The sequence below is a fragment of the Pterocles gutturalis genome, unplaced genomic scaffold (assembly GCF_000699245.1).
Source record: "Pterocles gutturalis isolate BGI_N339 unplaced genomic scaffold, ASM69924v1 scaffold27332, whole genome shotgun sequence".
In the NCBI taxonomy this organism is placed as follows: Eukaryota; Metazoa; Chordata; class Aves; order Pterocliformes; family Pteroclidae; genus Pterocles; species Pterocles gutturalis.
In genome coordinates, this window is record NW_010108651.1 from 1 (window position 1) to 20,640 (window position 20,640).

The 20,640-nt window shown below is 46.1% G+C and overlaps 1 protein-coding gene across 1 annotated transcript in view; it reads right to left on the minus strand.

Annotated features, from left to right (window-relative positions):
- Positions 1-2,349: 2,349 nt before the first annotated feature.
- Positions 2,350-20,640, minus strand: part of EIF4E2 (eukaryotic translation initiation factor 4E family member 2) — a gene marked incomplete at its 5' end in the record, with an annotated part of 18,737 nt that continues 446 nt past the window's right edge. The window contains 5 exons of the mRNA XM_010072720.1: positions 2,350-2,835; positions 13,855-13,991; positions 14,080-14,232; positions 17,207-17,311; positions 19,717-19,851. Of these exons, the coding sequence (XP_010071022.1) occupies positions 2,796-2,835; positions 13,855-13,991; positions 14,080-14,232; positions 17,207-17,311; positions 19,717-19,851 (570 nt within the window). The remainder of the gene's footprint in view (positions 2,836-13,854; positions 13,992-14,079; positions 14,233-17,206; positions 17,312-19,716; positions 19,852-20,640) is intronic.

A 20,640-nucleotide genomic window follows, 5' to 3' on the forward strand; every position in this document is an offset into this window, starting at 1 on the left:
CCCACCACAGCCACAGACACCCAGGGCCCATGAGCCCGCCACAGCCCAGCATCCCCTGGGGAAAAAAATCCCTGGGACTGGACTCCAGGGCTCAAAAGGGTTCAAAGCCCTGCTGCTTTCCCCAAGGGGATGTCAATAAGTTTAAGGATGGACAAATCCTTCAGGACGAGGAGAGCAGGGTGGGTCATGACTCACCGCAGATCTGGGGCTCCCACGGCTCCAGGCTTCCTTCTTGAATGAAGAGGATCTGAAACCTTTTTCTAGAGCACGACAGAGGCTCCTTCCCCTCTCAAACAACCCCATGGCTGTTTTTTCACCACTGCTATTCACAGGACACAGTAGACCACAACCCAAAAGCCCTGCTCAAAAAAGTCTGGCTCCATCCCTCTCCAAGCCATAGGAGGCACCAAACCTGGTGTGTGGCACTGACCCAACATTGCTTTTTCTTCTGACTTCAGGAAAAGTTGTAGCCTTAAAGAGGAGAAACTCCACGCCCCAGCCAGCTTGCTCCCTTCAAGGCTGGGCAAGAGGAACCAGCACTGAGTTCCTCCAAATCTCAACCACGGCGGCAGCAGAAGGAGAGGAACAGGCCCCCCGGGGGAAGGCTCTTCCATAGCTCACTCGCAAAGCGTATTTAAGGGTGAACCCAGCAGGACTGCAGCATTTTCAGATTTAATAGCGAGCCTGCACTCGTCAGCACCAGCTTAGACGCAGGGCATCAGAGGCGAGGAGTGGGCGAGCACATGAAACTGCAGAGGTGGACGCGGCACGCAGCTGGGCACAACAGGACTAAAGCCCTAAGCCACGTCATCTGCGAGCAGCTAAATGTGCTGTGGATAAAGGGAGCCTGCAGCTAGTATTTCAGCCCTTGCCTTGCAAGGTTATTTTTGCTTAGATTGCCAAAATGTAATTACAACTAAATCCCCTCTTAACAAATACTGGAGAGCAGCAGGGGAGAGTTGTATTTAAAAGGAATTTTAAGTAGCAGCCATAGTTGTACCTGATCGCAGCGGGGAAAACAAACTGTGTCTGGAAAAGAGCATTTGGTCCAGAGCTGATGACAAAGAAGTGGCAAGAGCAGGACCGTGGGGGTCTTGAGAAACAGAGAGAAGGATTCCACAGCCCGGGGAACTGCCCTGCTCCCTGCCCAGCCAGGTGCCAGCAGGGACAAACTGCCCGACGGCGGGGAGCAGTTAGTCATCACTGTCAGTGCGCTGAATGCTTCTAGAGACAGCCTACAACTGACACCCTCGCTGCAGAAAACAAACCCTGCAGAAGACTGAATATTTTAAACTGTTTTTTTCTGCCAGTCCTGGCTGCTTTCAGTCTAGACTTCAATAACAACACGAGGAATTTGCAATTGGAGTCAGGAGGCTGAAGGTCTCCCCGAGCCCAAGGCTGGTAATTGTCCCGGACACGGGCCACTGGTTCTGCAGTCACAACCAAACTGGTCCAAGCAGCCCCTTCTGCGGGAGGACTGCGCAGAGCACACATGGCAGGAGGTGCGCCCCAGCTCTGGCCGCAGCCTCCCCTCCTGGGCCCGATGCAAGGGCTCTATTAAAAATGAAAGGCAATTGTGCGATTCCCCAAGGAAAAGGGGAAAAGGCTGGAGCTCTTAATGAGCACAATTAGTGTTGTAGTCAAGCAGAATCAGAGGAAATAATTAGCTCCTATTGTTTCTGTAGCATCCAAATTGCAGCCATGCTGGCTTTCCAGGCAACAACCCATCAGTCTAGCTTCACTCTGGGGGAGAGGAGACGGGGTCACTCGCAGCCCCTCTCCTGGTCACAGCTTTCACGCAGCTGTAAGCAGCAGCCTGGGCCATCACCCTCTTCTGCTACACCCCCAGGGGGTCCTGTTTCCCAGATGGTCGGAGACTTGCAAACCTCAGCGCACCCCAGAAGCACGCATGGCCTTGCACTCAGCCTTGGATCCAACACACAGCAGCACTGCTGGCTCTCCACCGAGACACCCAGAGTCAGGGCAACTAAGTGACACAAAACACCTCTTTGTCTTAGTTTAAGGGAAGCTTGCATCCCTCTCCCCAGCAAACAGCACTGGGTGCAAGGTACTGATAACTCGGGAGTACAGAGAAGGGGCAAAGACAAACAAAGCATCTCATTTTCTAAGCAAATGTTACATCTCTATGTCCTCTGCCCACGTCACTCCACAATCAGGATGAAGTTTGGCCAGCACCGGCACTTGGGGTGCTTTGCCACTTTGCATAGGTGGGCACCTCAGGGGAAGATCGTTCATGGAGCTGGCAGAAGCAGGCCTCGAGCATTACCACAGCCTAGAGAAATACAATCCCACCAATATTTAGATAGAGCCAAAAAAAGAGAGACTGAAAGAAACAAAGAGACCCAATAATTTATTGGCAGAGCTGAAAGGGGGCATTTGAAAACCATAGGGCTGACTCTCAACTGGGAAGCTCCTCCCAGCTGCAGAGAGATTTATAATACTGGTATCCCTCAGCAAAAGGCTCCGACGTTGAAGCAGAATCCCAGAGATCCTGCATGCCATGTAGAGAAAGAGAGGAAAGTGCTGCAAGATGTGGCCCCAAGGGCACGCTGCTAATTCAAAGGTTGGCCTCCTGCCCCACTGCTAAAAAAAAGTTTGTGTATGACAAAATCAGCCTCTATTGTCACTGCTGCTGGAGGGCTTCAGATGGATCCTTCCTCCAAGGAGGAGCGCGAGAGAGTGGCCCATGAGTCCCTTCAGAGGTCGGAGGGCACTGGTGGAGACCTCTCAGTGCTTTCAACACAGAGAGAGGAGCTTAGTGCCAACTCTTGTTCTCACAATGTGATTTTTGTGTTTCGAAAGCTTGAATTATCCCTGGAAAACAGAGGGAAGAAAGAGGTTAAAGGTGTGCATTTCTTCAGCCCACAGCACCCCCCCATTCCACCCACCATGGCTACACCAGTGTTGCTAGCCCAGTATGTCACTCAAATCAATGCTCATTAAACCGCCTAAGCAGATCTCCTTTCTAATTAGAGACTTCTCGCATAAGTCAACTTGCTGCTCCAGAACACTTGGAACACAGGGAGATCCTGGTTCATCCCCACTCATCAGGAAGAAAAAAAGTGTAATCTCCTGTGAGCAAAGCATATGATAGGCTCTGGAAACCTCCCTGATACATTCTGGTGACTAAACAACTTGCAAGATCTCTTCCTTCCCAAACATTTGTCCTGAGGGATTCTGCTTGGAGCACAAATATACCACTAGTCCAACCTTCTCCGGCCTCTGTTTCTGGTATTTAGGCTCCTTTTGTCTGCTGTCAGCAAGTTTAGCACTCTAGTCTCTCTCACCTTAAAAGAATATCTAATCTGAAAAGGACATTTCCCTCAAGTTTAAATAGAAGAGTTTCTTCATCAGCTTTTACTCACATGAGTACAGCCACATGAGCTGCAGGGGCTACTGACAAAGGACAGACTGCTGGTCCACAACCCTCATTTGTATCATCTTGCAGCACACGGCAGCAACTGAAGATGGGGCAGGTGACAGAAACCCGTGTGAATGCTTACTGCAAGCCTGGGAGCAGCAGCAGCAGGCAAACCATATTTACACATTATTAGACAGGTGGTGTGGTTTTTTTAAACTCAAATGGAAATAAATGAGATTACAATTATTTTGAGAGGACAGGTTTGGCAGCTCTTCTCCTAACAAGGGCAGGGCAGTAAGTTGCCCAAACCAAACACCTAGGGATGCCCCAGCACATACCACACCAAATCAGCAGGGCTGTGTTGAAGAGCAAAGGCAGCAGCTTCAGAAGCAAGGTGCTCTGCAGGACTGTAAAATCCTGCTTAAACCCTTGAGCTAGCATTGTGTGCTGCTAAGAGCTGCGTGGTAGCTGTAACATCACAGCACAGTACATGCTGGAACATCTCCAGGAGGCGGGCTGGAGAGCTGGAGGAGCAGAAGGAAGTAAAAAACACTCAGAGAGTTAGACAAGTCACTCTGCTATGACATGACAGCAAAAACCATGCTGGAGGCCATCTGCAGAAGACCGGGGTTCACCTTTGCACTTGCTAGCAAAGCAGGCTGTGCTGCCATTTGGGAACATCATTCAGGATTCATTAACTGGATTCTGGTTAATTTGCAACAATGGTTTGTCTGTCCATTCCATACTGTACTTTCACCCGTGCCATCCACCTCAGGAGGACAGCACACTTTGGTTAGCTCTCTCAGACCGGTTTCTACATGTCCCCTCCTTTCACCTTTATTGGGGTGTCCCAGGCCCTCTGCTCATCACTACCCTCACTGCTCAGCATCAGTAACCCAATACAGTTGAGAGCTAAATCCTGTTTTCCTATACACTTGGCACATTTGCTGATTTACAAGACTGGTATTTCATGAAGTGAGCTGGTTTCTTCTCCTGGCGTGTCACTTGAACATCATCTAACAATAACACCACTACTAGGTGCCTGCGTAACATTTTGTAAACACTGATCCTCACAAAAAGCCCAATCTGTGAGGAAAGACAGTATTTTCACCCATGACTTCAGAGCAAACTATGAGAACACTGATTGAGCAGAGCTGTGGAGGGAGGTTCTAGGCTCCCCAGCGGCCCCTTGGAGCTCAGCTGTGCTGGAGCAGCTCCACACCACCATAGGGTGGGAACTGGGCAACATAACGCTTCCTTCCAGCAGGTTGCTCTGCTCTGGCACTTGGCAGTGCAGCAATCCCACTTGGCTACAACCAAACGCAACTCTCATCGCCAGGCCTCCTGCAAGCCCTTTTTCAGGAAAGGGGCTGTTGTCACGGAAGTGGGCACTGGAGGGGAAAAACCATCTGAGCTGCAAGGCTCACAACAGCCCTGAGCTCGCCTTGGCTATGTTCTCTGCACATGGTTGGTTGCCACTACCAGAAGTAGCAGGTGGTTTCATCTCATTAGCCACAGCATTATTATTTCTAAATACAGTAGCTACTGTGTGTCCTTCCTGAACAAGCTTTTATTGACAGACTAATTTATTCTGCTCTAGCCCACTGTCAAGAGCAAAGGCACGTATACCAAGCTCCAGGCGCCTCTCTCGGCGTCCATCACATGGATGTGCTTAGCATTCATTTACCACTCTATATCTGCTTACAGCCAACCCTAGGCAGCAGACCCACGCTGAAGACATACCTCTCAGTCTCCTGGGACCAGGTCTGGGATACAAGTGCCTTGCACAGAGGAAGGACACATTAGCAAATTAGCCCATGGCATCACAACAGAAAATGCTGAGTGAATGGTGTCCACGGTGCATGTTGTTGTCTTTGGTCAAAAAAAAAAAAAAAATTTGACCTTTGGGAAAGAGCCAGTAGCAGAATGGACCCACAACCAGGCCCACAATCCAACAGAACATGCCAGCCCATGGGAAGAGGGTTGGAAGCTGAGAGGTATGCCGTGAAGTCACATAGGAAGAAAGATGAGGCCCTACCCTGGTGTGACAGAGGGAGGGGGAGCGTTCGATCAGCGGCCACTGCTGTTCACCAGGCCATGAAACTCCTCCCAGGCCCTGGCAAGCCAGAGGGAAAAAAAAAAAAAAAAAAAAAAAAGAAACAAAAAAACAAAAAACAGCACTTCAGATCAAAGGCTTCTTAACTTTTAACGAGAGCAGAAACATTCAATGGCGTTTGAAAGGCACTTGTCTTCAGAGAGCAAGGCAATATTCTCTGACAGCCCTAGTGGATAGAAGCATCCTTAAAACCCAGCCAAACATCTGACAGCGCGAGGCATCTTTAACGTCCTGCACAGACATGAAGCGTTCCCACTGGCTGCTGGTGATATAGCCACATTAATACCCAGAGACAGGTACGACCTTCCCAGTCAGAAATGGCATATCCATTTCCTATGGCTAATAAAATAGCCAACGTTACGTCTTTCTGGAGGATTATCACGTTCCTTGGCTGGTTAAACTCAGCCAGTTACTGGCCTCACGCTTCACCACATACCTGCGTATGCAGCAATCCCCCTCAAAGGGACTTCTTTTAATGCCACACAGCTTACATATTACAAAATTCTTCAACTGGGCGGCAGAATCCAATTGTTATTAGAAAGTCTCATTTCCTATTGTAAACCTGCATTGTTAATAACGACCCAGTAAAAACACTACAGCTATTTGAAATGAAAATGTTCTCAGATAAGTTAGAGGGACAGGCCTTGCGCTGCATTCCCTGGTGGAGAATGTTACTGACGGATGAAGCTAGCAGACTGAAAAATTGCTGTCTGTTTTACAAATGCAGCATACTGAAAGCCCTCTCAGGGAAAAGATGCTGAGGTTAATGAGTGAATGACTATTATCTTCTGGGATCTGAGACATCAAAGAACCTCATAGCTCTCCACACCCAGCAAAACAGTGCTGGTGCCTACAGCACACACCAAGCCATTTCCTGAACCCAGAAAGTCCCATGGACCTGGAGGGACCTTAAAGGGAACCCAGGTCAGTCATAAACCCAGGCTATCCTGCAGATTTTGTTGCTGGTATTTACCAGCTACCTCACATCTTGTTTTCTGCATTGCCTCATCAGGCCACTGCAACACAACAGGAGAGTCCAGAAACAGAAATCCTTTACTAGTCAGCATCTGTGCCAAAAAAGGACCACCAGCCCGGCTCTTACCTGAGCCTCACAGAGTCAAGCTCCCAATCAGCATCTGCAAAAGCAGCTCAGGTGTCATATGCTCTTTCCCAGCAAAGTCACAGCCCAGCTAAACACAGGGTACACTGGCAGAGCGCCTGTCACGTGCACTCTGCAAGACTTGTATACCACATACAGGCAAGTCTTGCTGGGAGCCCAACAGAGAGCAAAACCAAGAAGCTTGTCACTGTGGTCTGCAGCTTGCAATTTATGACATGCCTTGTCAGATCACAGGACAGCAAATCCCTCTTTTGAAAGTGCTGAAGGTGAAATCCTAAAAATCACTGACTTCAGCACCACCAGAACAAGCCCAGTGAGTGGCAAAACACTCCAGTTCTTCCCAGTTCAAAACTGCTCTGACAAAACTTCCAAGAAGTAATTCCATAGGTCCCTAAAGTCACAGGCTCCTGTGAACTACCAAGATAAGGATGAGATACCAAGACAAGATAAGTCCTTATCTAAGGCTGGCTAGGTTTTCTCCCCAGTCTCCCTCCATCCACAGTAGCTCAAAATCCTCCTGATCTTGACTAGGACGGACAAGTGAGTAACAGTCATCCATGGGAGTCCTAAAGCTATGTGGTATCTCCAGCTGAACCTCAGACCATGAGCCCTTGAAACCAAAGGAAATGCGAGGAAGAAAGACAGCAAAGGGTGCTGTAGGTGTGACAGGACAGCACACAGGTCATCTGTGGTGCATTAGAACACCAGCCTTCCCTCAACACTCAGCTGGGAAAATGCAGGACAAAAATCAAGGGTGAATGGGTCTGCAGAAGAAGGACCAGCTGATGCATCTCACAGATGATGGCTGAGGTCAGATATGCAACTCAGCTTGACATACAGCAGCATGCTGCTTGGAGGAGAGACAAACCCACAAGCGGCTCATTCTAAGCAAGGCAACAGCACAGAGGCCCCCAAATGGGAACCTTCCTCCCCAACCCAAGTCTCCCCAGACACAGCACACTTCAAGGGCAAGAAATCTCTCAGGGAAAGGAAAACTGCCTATGTCACCAAGCCATCAAATGGTATCAGACACTGTGGCTACAACTGCCTCCCTCCAGAAGAAAGTTAAGGGAAACTCTCGATGTGAAGCCCTCTTAGCTGCTGAGAACAGGTTGGAAAGCCAGGTACATCTCCAGCCTTGTTAAAGTCTCTGCCTTCACCTTCCCTCCAAACTCCCATGCCTTCTATTTCTACCACACTTCCATCACCCATAATCACGTCTTCTCTTTCCTCTCCCACAGTTCTCCCCAAACTTGTAACTTCTGTTCTCTGCAGAAGGGACACAAGGGCAGATTATTTGTCAACATAATTGATAATTTATTGTGCCTTTCAAACCCAGGAGTTCCCTGTTCCAACATCCCAGTAACATCATGCACATAGTCCTTCCGCTGCCAAGTCCTTCTCACATAAAGTTCAAGTTCTTCCAGCCAGGAATTTTTAAGCCAAGATCTTCATACATATTATAGTACTAATTACTCCAACTATCTGTTGACTTGACTGAAAAAATCCACCAGAATGTATCTGCCCTAATGTACCTAAACTATGCTAGTGGAGCAAACTGCTCTCCATTTCATACCGAACAAGACTGCCAGTTAATTTCGTCTGGCAGAATCTTTACGACCTGTGACGTGCCAAAGGCACAGTGCCAGCGAGTCTAAGAGGTTATTTTTATGTATAGACATTTTTAGTACCTTATTGCTATACTGCCTGCACAGCGATCAGATACTCAGTGAATTGATCCCCAACACTTAAGTTATTCCCATTGAACAGATGGGAAATGGAAACATTAGCAGGCTAAATAAAGTCAGCCAGAGCTGTTCTTCCACACTCGTTCCTGACCCACAACTATTCAAACTTCCCACTTACTCCTCCACTGCCCAGGGTCAGGACCCAGGCCAGGCTCCCTTTATCCCCATCAAGTAAGTTGGGGAAAAAAAAAAAAATACAAAAAGGAGATGCTATCGGAGACTCCAGCGAAAAGAGGAAGAGCAGCCACAGCTGTTTCAAGGGACTTTCCAAGTCACCATTGTGCAAGCAGCACTAGCTGTTTTCTACAACCACCCACAATTTTTACGTCCTAGCAGCTTCCCTTCAGTATTTCCCTGTGCAGCCCTCCCTCCTTACCACCTCCTTCCCCAGCTGAAAAAGGAGACAGAGCGAATAGTGCATGCTACCCTCACAACAGTCACCGAGGTCTGTCCCTTCCACCAGCCTGCGTGCAACCTCTCAGCACAGTGACCACTCACTACACTCTGCAGGTATGGTGTGCAGAGCAGCACAGCCTCTCCCTGGGTGCTCCCCATGTTCTATCAGAGTGTTTGGGGTTTGTTCAAAGCCAGTCAAGAACTTTGTGACAGGCCTGAAAAACAATAACTTTAGAAAATCTGGGATATTTTTCTAGCCTGAAATAATTCTTTCACATATCTGTCAGTGTCTGGCAAATAGGGGAGCCACCATGCCTTTGAAATGAACATATCTGAACTGACTTCCTTGAAAAGAAACACGAAATAAATAAGTTATAGTCACTTCTTTGGTAGGAGACAGGCCACAAGATAAGGAAACCTCTTACAAAGTCAGACACTTCTGAATAAAGCATACTACAGTGACAGAGAATGAATCGATGAATCCATCATTTCAAAGCCCAGGTCTACAGAAGTGCTCTTAGACTTGCAGCATCTGGAAATATTACTGGAATTGGAGAATGGAGTGATAAATGAATTGAGACAGTATTGCAAAGACTCAGGAGAAGAGGACAGCTATCAGATCTGGAACCTCACCGCTCTCTCCTCTAGCTCCCAGACTTGAAGGAATGAGGGTGAAACAACGCAGCTCTCTAGGGCTGGCAAGACCCAAGGCAACCTGCCTTCCACTGACAGGCATCAGTGTGTATGGGCCCCACTTGCAAACCATCTAACTTTGGACAAGGGTTAACCCTGCCCACACCACGTAAGATACAGTCAAAGACAAGGATGACACAACTAGGATAGCAGCATTGATGAGTTCTTCTACACTCTTGTAAATTAGCAAGCAAATTAAACCCATAACAGAGTTCGAGAATTAACTGAACTCTGACGTTGTAAGAAGGGAGACCTCTCACAAGCACCCCACCACCAGCTTACTGTCTCACAGTGATCTTGCCAAACTCCTGCCCCTTCCATGGGGATTTTTTTCTTCCTCATTCCTCACTTTTTTGTCCTGAGAACCTTGCCCCTGCAGTCATCTTACCCTTACTCCCTCCATAGGATATCTGCTTGTTTCCTAGCTAAAAATATAGTCTGAGGCCACTTCCTCCAGCTGCCTGCAGTGAAATGAACCCAGTGCCAGCGCTATTAAGATCAACTATGCTTCTCATTTACTCGAGCCATCCCATTAGTTATCAGTGGTGACTTTGAAAGGAAAGGAGAGTTTTATACCCTGCTCAGCTCTCACTGCAGCAGGCACTTACAAATAACCGAAGCTTTGTTTTCAGAAAAAGCAGCCTTGCTTTAGAGCTGACAGGACGATCCATAAAGTCACACAGCAACCAAAATACTTCCAGACCAGCCTGCTCAGTGGCAGCCTGCTGTACGGCCACAGCTCTGGTCTCTCCTGGCATACGAAGCAATGTTGTTAAATTTGCCTGGGATTCCTGGATGGTACTGCAGGTGAGAGCTCTCAACCCAGGAGATGGTCACTGACCACACAATTATCAGTGCAGAAACAAAGGCTGATAACCCCAGGCAGGGTAAAGACAGCCAAGCACTTCATGCTGCAATGCTCAAAAATCAAACTTTACAGTGATCGCTTCCCCTCCACCCCTCTCCCAACTGCAGATCACTTGCTACTGATACCTGAATATTTTCTACGGCTTCATTGAGACATGACCAGGCTGTGGCCAGCAATATTCGACTTTCAAAAGAAGCACAGTGCACCTCTTAAGGCAGCAAAAGTAAGAGGTCTTTTTTTTTTTTTTTTTTAAATTCCAAACCACAGGGAGTGCCACTGTCCACAACCCACTGTCACTGCTTGACTATGTCATCTCCAAGGTTAATAATGCTGATGAACAGAAACTATTAAGTGGTTCATTACATCCAGGTGCACCTCTCTCAGCCCACCTCTGAGGGAACAAAGAGAAGTGATTTCTCTCCAGCTACTGAAACACGGTAGCCCACAAAAAGTCACATATGTTCTTTCCAGGTGCTCAGCACTGTAACGTCTAAGGTACCATAAATCCCCTGGAATTAAGCAGAGTCCAAGAGATTGTTCTAGCTCTTCTAGCAAGACTGGAAATTAATACAGACTAGGCTGACCCTTCCACTCGCTGGGATTTAGGCAGCTTGTCAATATCACAAGCAAGAGAAAGGACAAACACAGGAAAATTGCAATGAAAGATCTGCTTATCTAGCTAAATGCACAAGCCCCACCACTGAGAGCAGAAAGGACAGAATGCAGAATAGCTCCTTGGAATAGCTGTGAAGCAACAGATACTTTTCACATGCAGCTTGGCAGCACCACCGCCTTCTGAAACAAAGGGGGCTGCAGCCTCACTGACAACTCATGAAAAATGGTGTCTAAAAAGGAGTTAATATGAAATGCAGCATCACAAAAGTAATATATAAAACCTGAAACACAGGGCTTAGGTTCCACAGCAAGGGGCACGCTAGCAATTTCTACAGAAGTGTTCATTTACAGTGTGTCAAAAGCTAATCCAGGTCAATTCACTACCTAAAAGTCAAGGTTTTGAGAAACGCCTGTTCTTTTCTTGCTAAGCATGCTCCCTTCCCCGAAGCACAATCAATGCCAATCAAACCCTGCACATGAGCAGAGCTCTAGTGGAGAGATGCAGCCCATACAAATGAAAAATGCTGTGAGTCCCCCTAGAAAGGCAGCCCTGACAAAGCCTACGGCACGGCTCTTCCATTAGAGCCTTTCATAAAACACAGCCAGAGTGTGAATATAGAACGCTGGCTAGAAAGCTCTCCCGAGCCATAAATCACATGGTACATGCGCAGCATAAGTGGAGTTTATTCATGACGGACAGTATTTCAACAGGGGTTGATAGATGGGGGAGGAAAAGGAGCCAGACTTTATGGAGGGCAGAACTAGTTACACAAGAGATTCTTCATTAGTGAGAGAACCTTAATGATATGAAGCACAGCCAAGCAGAGTCAGACTGAAAGCCGGGGCTGCCCTGCTCTTCTCTGTCAGTGAAGCAGGCACCGTTACCTCTCTGCAGCTGCTGCCTGCTGGTACCAGGTGAGAACGGCACAAGAAGTCAGTCCACGCATCACGACACAAACTCCAGTGACAAGCAGTTCTGCTCTGAATTTACACCAGTGCCATTAGAAGGAGATGTTGGACAGTGCTGCAATCGGACTGCTGCAGCTCAAGCGAGGCAATGGAAAAAAAGAGCTCTCATGATCTCCTACATGGCAGAAGGTTAATTGCTTAGATCTACCTCACCAGGACACCATCAAACCAACTCCTGACTATCCCTCCTACCCACAGAAGAATAAGTGGGAGACAAGCCAGTCCACCCCTATTTAAGAATTGCTCCCAGCTGTAATCTGAGCCACTAAACTGGATTCCTCAACCACCTGTTATTCTTGGACAAGCTCATTTTGCACCATAGGTCAGCAGCACAAAATGAAACTTTGATACCACGCAGGAAGAGAGGGCAGCAAGCACGGCACGTTACACTGTTGTAAAACGATGCTGGATGCAAGGACTGACAACTGCCAGACCAAGAACAATCACAACTGGTGCTATAGCAGCATTCTCTGTCCTATGATGTGCTGGTGGCAATAGCTTATAAGGGAAAGGTCACAGCATTTCAATTCTAAACTTGCTACACGAACCACCACAACAGCTTTGGACAGTTGGCTCAGGACACAGCTTTCCCTAAAGACTGAAAGAAGTGAAACCGCTGCCTCCTCGCACCAGAAAGCTGCATCAGCACAGCCCGCAGCCTGCTACTGCTCAACAGGGGTAAAATATCCCGTTAGGTGTCCGCATGAGCACTTTGCTATCTCATAACACGGATAGAGAGCCGATAGTGCCCTCTCCTGGCAAAAAGTGGATGAGAAATGTTACTGGCAAAATCATGAATACGAAATTTCAACAGAAGTGAGAACTTTCAGAAACCAAAGCTGCCTGGAAAAGATTCAGTTTAATAATAATAATTTCTCCTTCCCTTCTCTTTCCCACGCACACAGGAGGGAGGGCCACATGGAACACTGGATGCCTACAGGAAGTTTAAACAAGACCTCTGTATTATTGCCAGTGACCCACACTCAAAATTGGCCCACCAAACTGTTTGACAGCACACTGATGACAGGGCAATTACGTGGAAAGGACAAGCTAGCATAAGGAAAGGAAGTCATGAAAGGTACTTGCACCCTGAGTACACGCTAGATTAGAAAGCTCACTGCTCTATCAATGCCTTATTAATTTGTTTCACTTCTTTTTCTGGGTACACCTTTTCAAGTGTTAATTTAACCAATATGACCTAATCAGTGTATTGGTTTATAACACGCTCAAGAAAAAAAGAAATTTACATTATTCACCTCTAACTAATACCTATATATGCAATTTTTCACCACTTTGTGGGAAATAAAAGTCACCCTGAATGGCCTGGTATGGTGAGCTATAATAAGTTTATTTAAAAATACAGCTGTCCTCTCTGTGTACCGTGATCTTCTAGTCTTGTTAAAGAGCCTCTGTCACCAGGGCCTGGAAGACTTAATATACGACGTTTATTATGATTAGAAATCATTTGTACAGCACTGTAAATTCACACAGCACTTTCCCAAGACCATTTATAAGTCTAATGGCACTATAAATCCCCGTTAGCTTCCGCACTTTATTCCTCAGAATCTCTATTTATTCAAATGAGCTCATCCCCCCCACTGCAATCTTGTCTTTGAATACATCAAGCCACAGTCCCACACTGGGCTGCCCATCTCCCAAGTGACAGGTTGGGTGGATTGCTAACAAAGCTCTGGACTATACACTTCAAAAAAAAAAAAAAAAAAAAGGTTTTACTATTAGAACCCAATGTCCCTAACAACAGCACAATAATGACACAGATATTTGGCTTTCAAAGAGCGCTGGCAACAATTGCTGCTGTTTGTATTACTGCTCACTGTGAACAGCCCCAACGCACATGAGCACTCCTCTCAATTCTTGCGATTTGCATTAAATTGCTCAAGCACGCATGCAACCAGCAGCCGGCCCTCCCCCTGCTACCACACGTACTTGATGCTGTCGGTATGTGTTTTATATTCCATGATGGTGTTGGGAGGTAGGTTGAGTACTCTTCGTAACGTATCGCGTATCCGGGCTGTCGTGGCCTGGTCACTGGCTGTCTTGTTCCATATCGAGATAATATCCTCCTACAGAATAGCATGTGAGGGGTAAGCAGATGGCATTTTTTGTAGCCCTGCCAAATGGAAGCATGTGCCAGTTCTCAGAACCACTTACCTGGAATCGCACAGAGACGACGGCCCCACAGATTTCTTCCCCCACCATAAACTGTTCTCCCAACATTGCCAGAATGAGATTCTCCCAGCATCGTGACGCTAAGCCCTTTCGCAGACGGATAATCCATTTACCGCCATTTTTGTTGGCATCATCCTAGGAAGAGGGTCAAGAAATCAATTTGTTTTCTTCTAGATATTTTCTGCTTCCCACAAGACACCAGACCCCAGACAGGAGCAGATATTGATTGGGTGGGGCAAGGGACAAAACGGAGGTATTTTCAAGCAAAAGCATTTTGTTTCTCCCCCATACAAGCAGAGAAAGAATTATACCACTTACTTCGAATACAAAGTATTTGAAACAATGACTCTCAGCATTCCAGACAAAGCCATATGCACTAAAGACTTGAGCTCTAGCATTTTGATCACACTAGCAAAGACTAACACCAGCCCACCAATCCGCACACAGAACCAGAGGCAAGGACCCTGAAACTATTCCTAAACCAGAGACCAATTCCCCCTCTGTCTAATCCCTTGTACATCCTACCACTACACTCCCTGATCAAGAGTCCCTCCCCATCTCTCCTGTAGCCCCCTTTAAGTACTGGAAGGCTGCAATAAGGTCTCCCTGAACCCTTCTCTTCCCCAGGCTGAACAACCACAACTCTCAGCCTGTCATCGTACAGGAGATGCTCCAGCCCTCTGACCATCTTTGTGGCCACAAGTGGGCTCACAAGTCGTGTTAGCACCAAAAGGACAGGTCCTTTCTCTGGGAACCACTAACATCATCACACATCGTACAGCTGAATGTTTGTTTCAGACTGCAGTGACCCAAGGAAATAACCAAAAATGGAAGAACAAAGAAAAAAATTTATGCTAAGCACACAGTCTGTCACCTCAGTACTGTGATTCCATATGTTGCGCCTGAAAAAGGGCTGAAATTGCTACAGACTTCCCTGCTTCACAGAACACACACCTATATCAAACAACAGCTCCTCCTCTGTGCAGAAAACTGTGGCACTCTCTTGTACAACACTGTAGCTGGGAAATCTTACAAGGTGAGAGGGGAACAGATTCCATCCAAAGAAAGGCAGGAACAAGTTAAAGAGGCGGCAGTTAGAAAGGGAAAGGGAAGACAGGTCTAGGACAGAAACAGAAGAACAGAGGATAAACTCAGAGGGGACTGCACAACACAGGACATCCCTGGCCAAATCACCAGCAATCCCCTCTGCCAAGCTGGGACAAACCTTAAAGATGCTAGGCAAGGCAGCCCAACCCTTCTTAATGAAACAAAGTTAGCTTTATTTTAGCCTTAAAGCTTCTCTAGGGCTCACATAAACCTAAACATTTGTGTGCCCTCAGAGACAGCAAGTGCTAATGAAGCAATCCTGAGTAAACACAGGAGTGCCAGCACAGCACCAGCACTCCCCAGCCTCAGAGTTTTCAGGTACGTGCTAACGCCTGCACTGAAAGGGGAAGGCCTCAGCTCCAGAAAAGGCTCAAAGCACAACAGCAGCCATATGCAAGGTGAAGAATCCAAATCAACACAAGTTCGAGGAATGTGCCATACTCCCATGAGATGCAAACTACTTTCTGATTAAGTGTCCTTGTTTTCCAAGTTGTGAACATCACACTTAAAGAATTAAGAAGTGTAAGCTTCAGCCTTTAAGCTGGGATGTGGGTTTAACTCCTCAAACTTTCCACAATGACTAATAGAGGTCAGAAGAGAAAATGGTATTGCTTAAAATATTCCAAAGGTGGTTTAAGCAGGTTCAAGGCTAGAAAGAGAACAGTGATCGGGAGGCAGATGCTATATTGTGTGTTTTATGGTTATTGTTAGTTTTCTTTCAGGTTAAACAAGCTTCGGTTCAGTCAAGCATTTGATTATCCTTTACCAGAATAACAACGATCTGCAGCCCAGTAAATCACCAGGGAACATTATGCTTTGCGCTTCTGACTTCACCCAGAAAAGGCACAGATGGATCGAGAAAAAAATCAGAGCTACATACACGCATATATGTGCCTACAAGAATGAGAGTAAGTAAGGGTTATTTTGGAGGACAAAGGAGTATAAATAAAGCAAGCAGCAAAGGGAAAGCCAGCAGCAAGATCCCAGGTCATCTTCTATAAATACAAGAAGGGAGTGGGATCAGAAGTAAAAAAACCAAAGAATCTCTCCACCTCCATCTTAAAACAGCTACACGGAAATGCTTTATAGAAATTCTGGCATCATTAACTTGTGAACTCTCTGGTTAACACATTATCAGAGCAGCTAGCTCACTAGGAGTCTGAAGAGGGTTAAACGTTTTATATAAATTGTATTTGCCGTAACTGGCTATAAAACACCTTGCTTAAAATAATTGCCAACTAGGGTCACATATAAATTTCTCAGGACCAAGCAGCACAATTAGGTACTTCAGAGCAACACATAAAATTCTCATATTGTAAATGGTATTGGTCATTGCTGGAAGCAGGCCAGGAACTGGAAGAATGATTTGCTAGGCAAAGATTTTTTTTTAACAGATTTGGATAGGAATGAACAGAAGCAAACTAAGTGCTCTGGGACAAAAAAAGCAAATGAATGGCTAAGTCGTTTTTCTATCTCCAGCTCCACATGCAGCTGTAGGCTTTTAACCATATGTACCTCTTCCTTCCTTGTCTGAAAAAAGGAGGGTTGGTTTCTCACAAGCTTTGTTGAATTCCCCTTACAGAGGTCCAGCCCTTCCAGAGGAAAGCCCCACACTGCTGTCACTGAACAAAGTGACAAAATAAGGGACAAGTGTCTATATTAGGAGACAAGAGAGCTTAGCCGGGGTCTCCTCTTTGTTGGGCTCCAGGCAACATTGCCCAGAGATCCTCTGGACCCACAGGCAAAGGCGGTTCTGCAGCCTTTGGGAAAGTGCAGCTAACAACTCTCCCCATCTTCCCTCTCCTCTGCCAGCAGGTCACAGAACTGCTAGGTTTACAAGGGACAGAGTTCCAAGGACAAGTTTAGAGGACACCCAGAAGAAAGGTCTGCACCCAAGAGAAGCCTGGAGTGCCACTGAATGGCAAGAGCACCCTCACTGTAGAAAGTTCCCTCCAGAATACTCTGGGAAAACATCAAGGCAGAAATGAGACCTCCAACTCACCTCCCACATGGGTTTGATTCCCTCTTTGAAAAGATGGAAGTCACTATGGCCTGTCAGGTCCCCAGGACGTACCATGTGACTGTAAAACCGCCAGAACTGCTCCACCTGCAATGACACGAACCACACAATGAGGCTGCTCAAACCATTTACAGACAAGATTCCTACAGAAACAGCCTTCCATTTCTACACCAGCTGGACAGATCCACCTTCCTCTCTTCTGTTCTACGTTCCTGGCACAAGGGTGATGATTAGGACACTCCTAAGGCAGCGCTAGGATCAGAGCTTGGGTGCCTGTTTCTGACTGGCTCCATTACCAGCTGACCACTTGAAATATTCAGCAGCTGCCTCTGAAGATACTTGGTGTTTGTCTGAAGAAACCTGTCCTAAGATAACTGCTGCTCTGCAGAACAGTTCCAAACATCTCTTGTAAATCCTACTGCCCAGACTTTCAATTAGTGGACATGCGTCAAGCACATCAGCTACAGCCAAGCCCCTCTACACGACACACATTAGCCCTGCATTAATCACTGCTCTCTGCAATCACAGAGACTGCAGGAGCCTCCAAATTAGACATTTTTTATATTTAATTTTACTGTATCCAGGTTTTAAGACAAAAGACACGTTCTGGTGCTAGTTTAAGATCTTAAGGCATCATTCAGAGCTTTTATTTAAAGAGCTCTTATTTCCTTTTATAATCTGCCATGGTACACGTCCACCAGTTCCCATTCTGGCACCCCATGTCTACGTCAGACAATCTGTCCAAAAGACATGGGAATTATCTTTTCTAATTCTTAAAAATAACATTTATCCTATGAATAAGGATTTTAGAAAGGTTGGCTCTTTACAACAAAACAAGGCACTGAAAGAGATTATACAATTACTACATTTTGAGAGGACTCTACTCAATAAGCCAATAGCTATTAAGCAGCAAAGCTGGAGAGGTCAAACACTATCCCAAGTACTTTATCAGGGACCTTAATGACTTGGTCAGCACTTGGAATTCTGCTCCAGTCTCTGACCTCTGCCATCCAAACAGCAATATGCTTTTGTAGCCAATAAAATTATGAGCCAAGACTGAGGTGGAGTCAGAAGCAATCTATTTTTGTCAAACACAACCAAATGTAGTGTGGAAATTAAACGCTTACACCGGGTGAATATGCCCTCTAGTGGTTAGCATTTGAAAGCTTTTAGAGCTGTCTACTGAAAAGCAAAGAATAAATCTGAACCCAGATTTAAGCTGAGACAGTTGTTTCCGAAGCTTGTTCTTCAAACAGAGTTTAGAACCAAACCCACTATCAGATGTTCCGACCAGCCTCCCTCCATCCTAGCTGGAATCTAGCACTTCCAACCTACAATAGCAACCATAAATTCTTTACAGAAAAGAAGAGACAACAGAATGTGAAGTTTTTAATCTAAGAAGCTAAAAATCAATGTTAAGTCTACACTGATTTAACAGACAGACTGAAGAGTTATTGCCAGATCATAAAGCAGCAGCCACATCCTTCATTCACTCAATGAAAAGTACTTGCTCCCACAAGGGAACAGGAGCAGTAACTACCCGTGATCCCACAGGCTTAGAGCTATTCTTCCTACTCTTATCCTGTGTGGATGCAATAACACAATCCAGCTGCCTGGACAGACATATTTTTGCAGCCTCCAGAAGGGATAAAAGAATATTTTTACAAATTCTCATATTACAGAAGATAGAGATTTACTGGTGGGCAGAACTGATACTTGCAAGGGACCCCAGAAAATCTTGACAAAATACTACATTTAAAAAATAAACAAAGAAAGCAGCCAACAAACCTCTCAGCCTTGAGAACGGTATTGTATGTGTTGTCTCTATAAGGGAGATATGTTTTGCTTATGTATCTCGGGATCTTAATGATGGCTTTACACTGCCAGTACCATGCAAAAACACAACACTGCCTTTCCAGGATACACTCAATTTATTCCAGGAACAAACAACCACAAAGAGTGGAAAGAGAGAGCAGTTTGCCTTTTAATGAACTTCACTGCAACACCAAACTGCACCTCAGTCATCACTTCCAGACAGGCAACAGACAATGGGCCACCAGCTGCTGGAACACAGCACGCCAGGTGCTTGTTCCAAACACAGTCTTTGTGATGGAAATATGGGCGCTGTACAGTCTTTGCTTCACACCTACACTGGATGCAAAAGCTGTTCCTTTCTTGTCTTGCTTACCTGTCAAGTTCTGTTCCAGCTAGCAGATTTAAGCTACATGGGAGTTCTTTTCATTTTCTATTCTTATTCCGGCTACCACCATTACTGCAAGCACAGATGTCTAGCACAGGGCAGAGCACAATGATTAACACACGTCACCTGTTGTAGGTAATTCAAGAACTCATACGTAAGTCATGGCAAATCACTCACTCTCCCCTCATCCTGACAAGAGGACAGCCCACATGCACATACACCCAGCACACAGGGAGCAACCCAGTAACCGCGCCATGCCCAAGTGACACAAGGACAACAGGGATATACTCACGGAGGCAAAGGTGCCAATCTGTTTGATGTTCTGTTCATAACTTTGCGAGCTGGTAGGCCTGCCGGGGGTTCGTCTGGAGTACCAGAAGGTGTAATTATACTGCAAGGGGTGCTCAGCTGGCCCTGGGACAACAGCCTGCAGAACAGAAAAGCCTACTTACCCCTTATACGCTCCTCTAAAGGGGGAATGAGAAAAATTACATTCACAGCATCAAAAGTCTATGTGTTCCTGCCCTCACAGACTGTAAAACAAACAACAGATCCTAATTTTTACAGAAAAATACTCTCTCTGTTAATTGTCTGAAATGGACCATTAGGCTAACAGCAGCTGGCTACTTCAAAGAATATTACAAATTTGCAGTGCAGGGCCATCGCTAAATAAATAGTAACTTAAGCTAAGGAGAGCACCACAAAAAAAGCAACCCATACTAAACCATGATTCAAAAGCAATTACAACTCTTTGGTGACACCAACTCCCTTAAGCAACCAACACCCTAACACTCTGGGAAGATTAGTCCGTCTTAGAACTCGTTATGTCAGCTTTGGCAGAACCCATAACTAGCATGGGCAGTGATCATTTTCCAATTTCCAAAACATCAATTTCTGATTAAAAAGACTTCCAATGAGCATAAACGCGGCTAATGAGAACTCATTACCCAAAAGTCAAACTGACAGAAAAAATCCCCATCTTGTATCACTTGATATTGTTACAGGAGTAACTAGGGTTTAAATCTCTATGTTCCTCTGGTCTATAGTAAGTTTATAAGGGTTGCATTAGTTTAGACAGAACAGCTTTCCTAAGCACAAGATAAAAAAAACCAGGACGGGTATATGCCTTCTTAACTAGGCTACACTACTCTCCCAGAGACCCCGTCTTAAGAGTTATTTCAACAGCAGCACAAACACAGCCTGGCAAACCAACCAC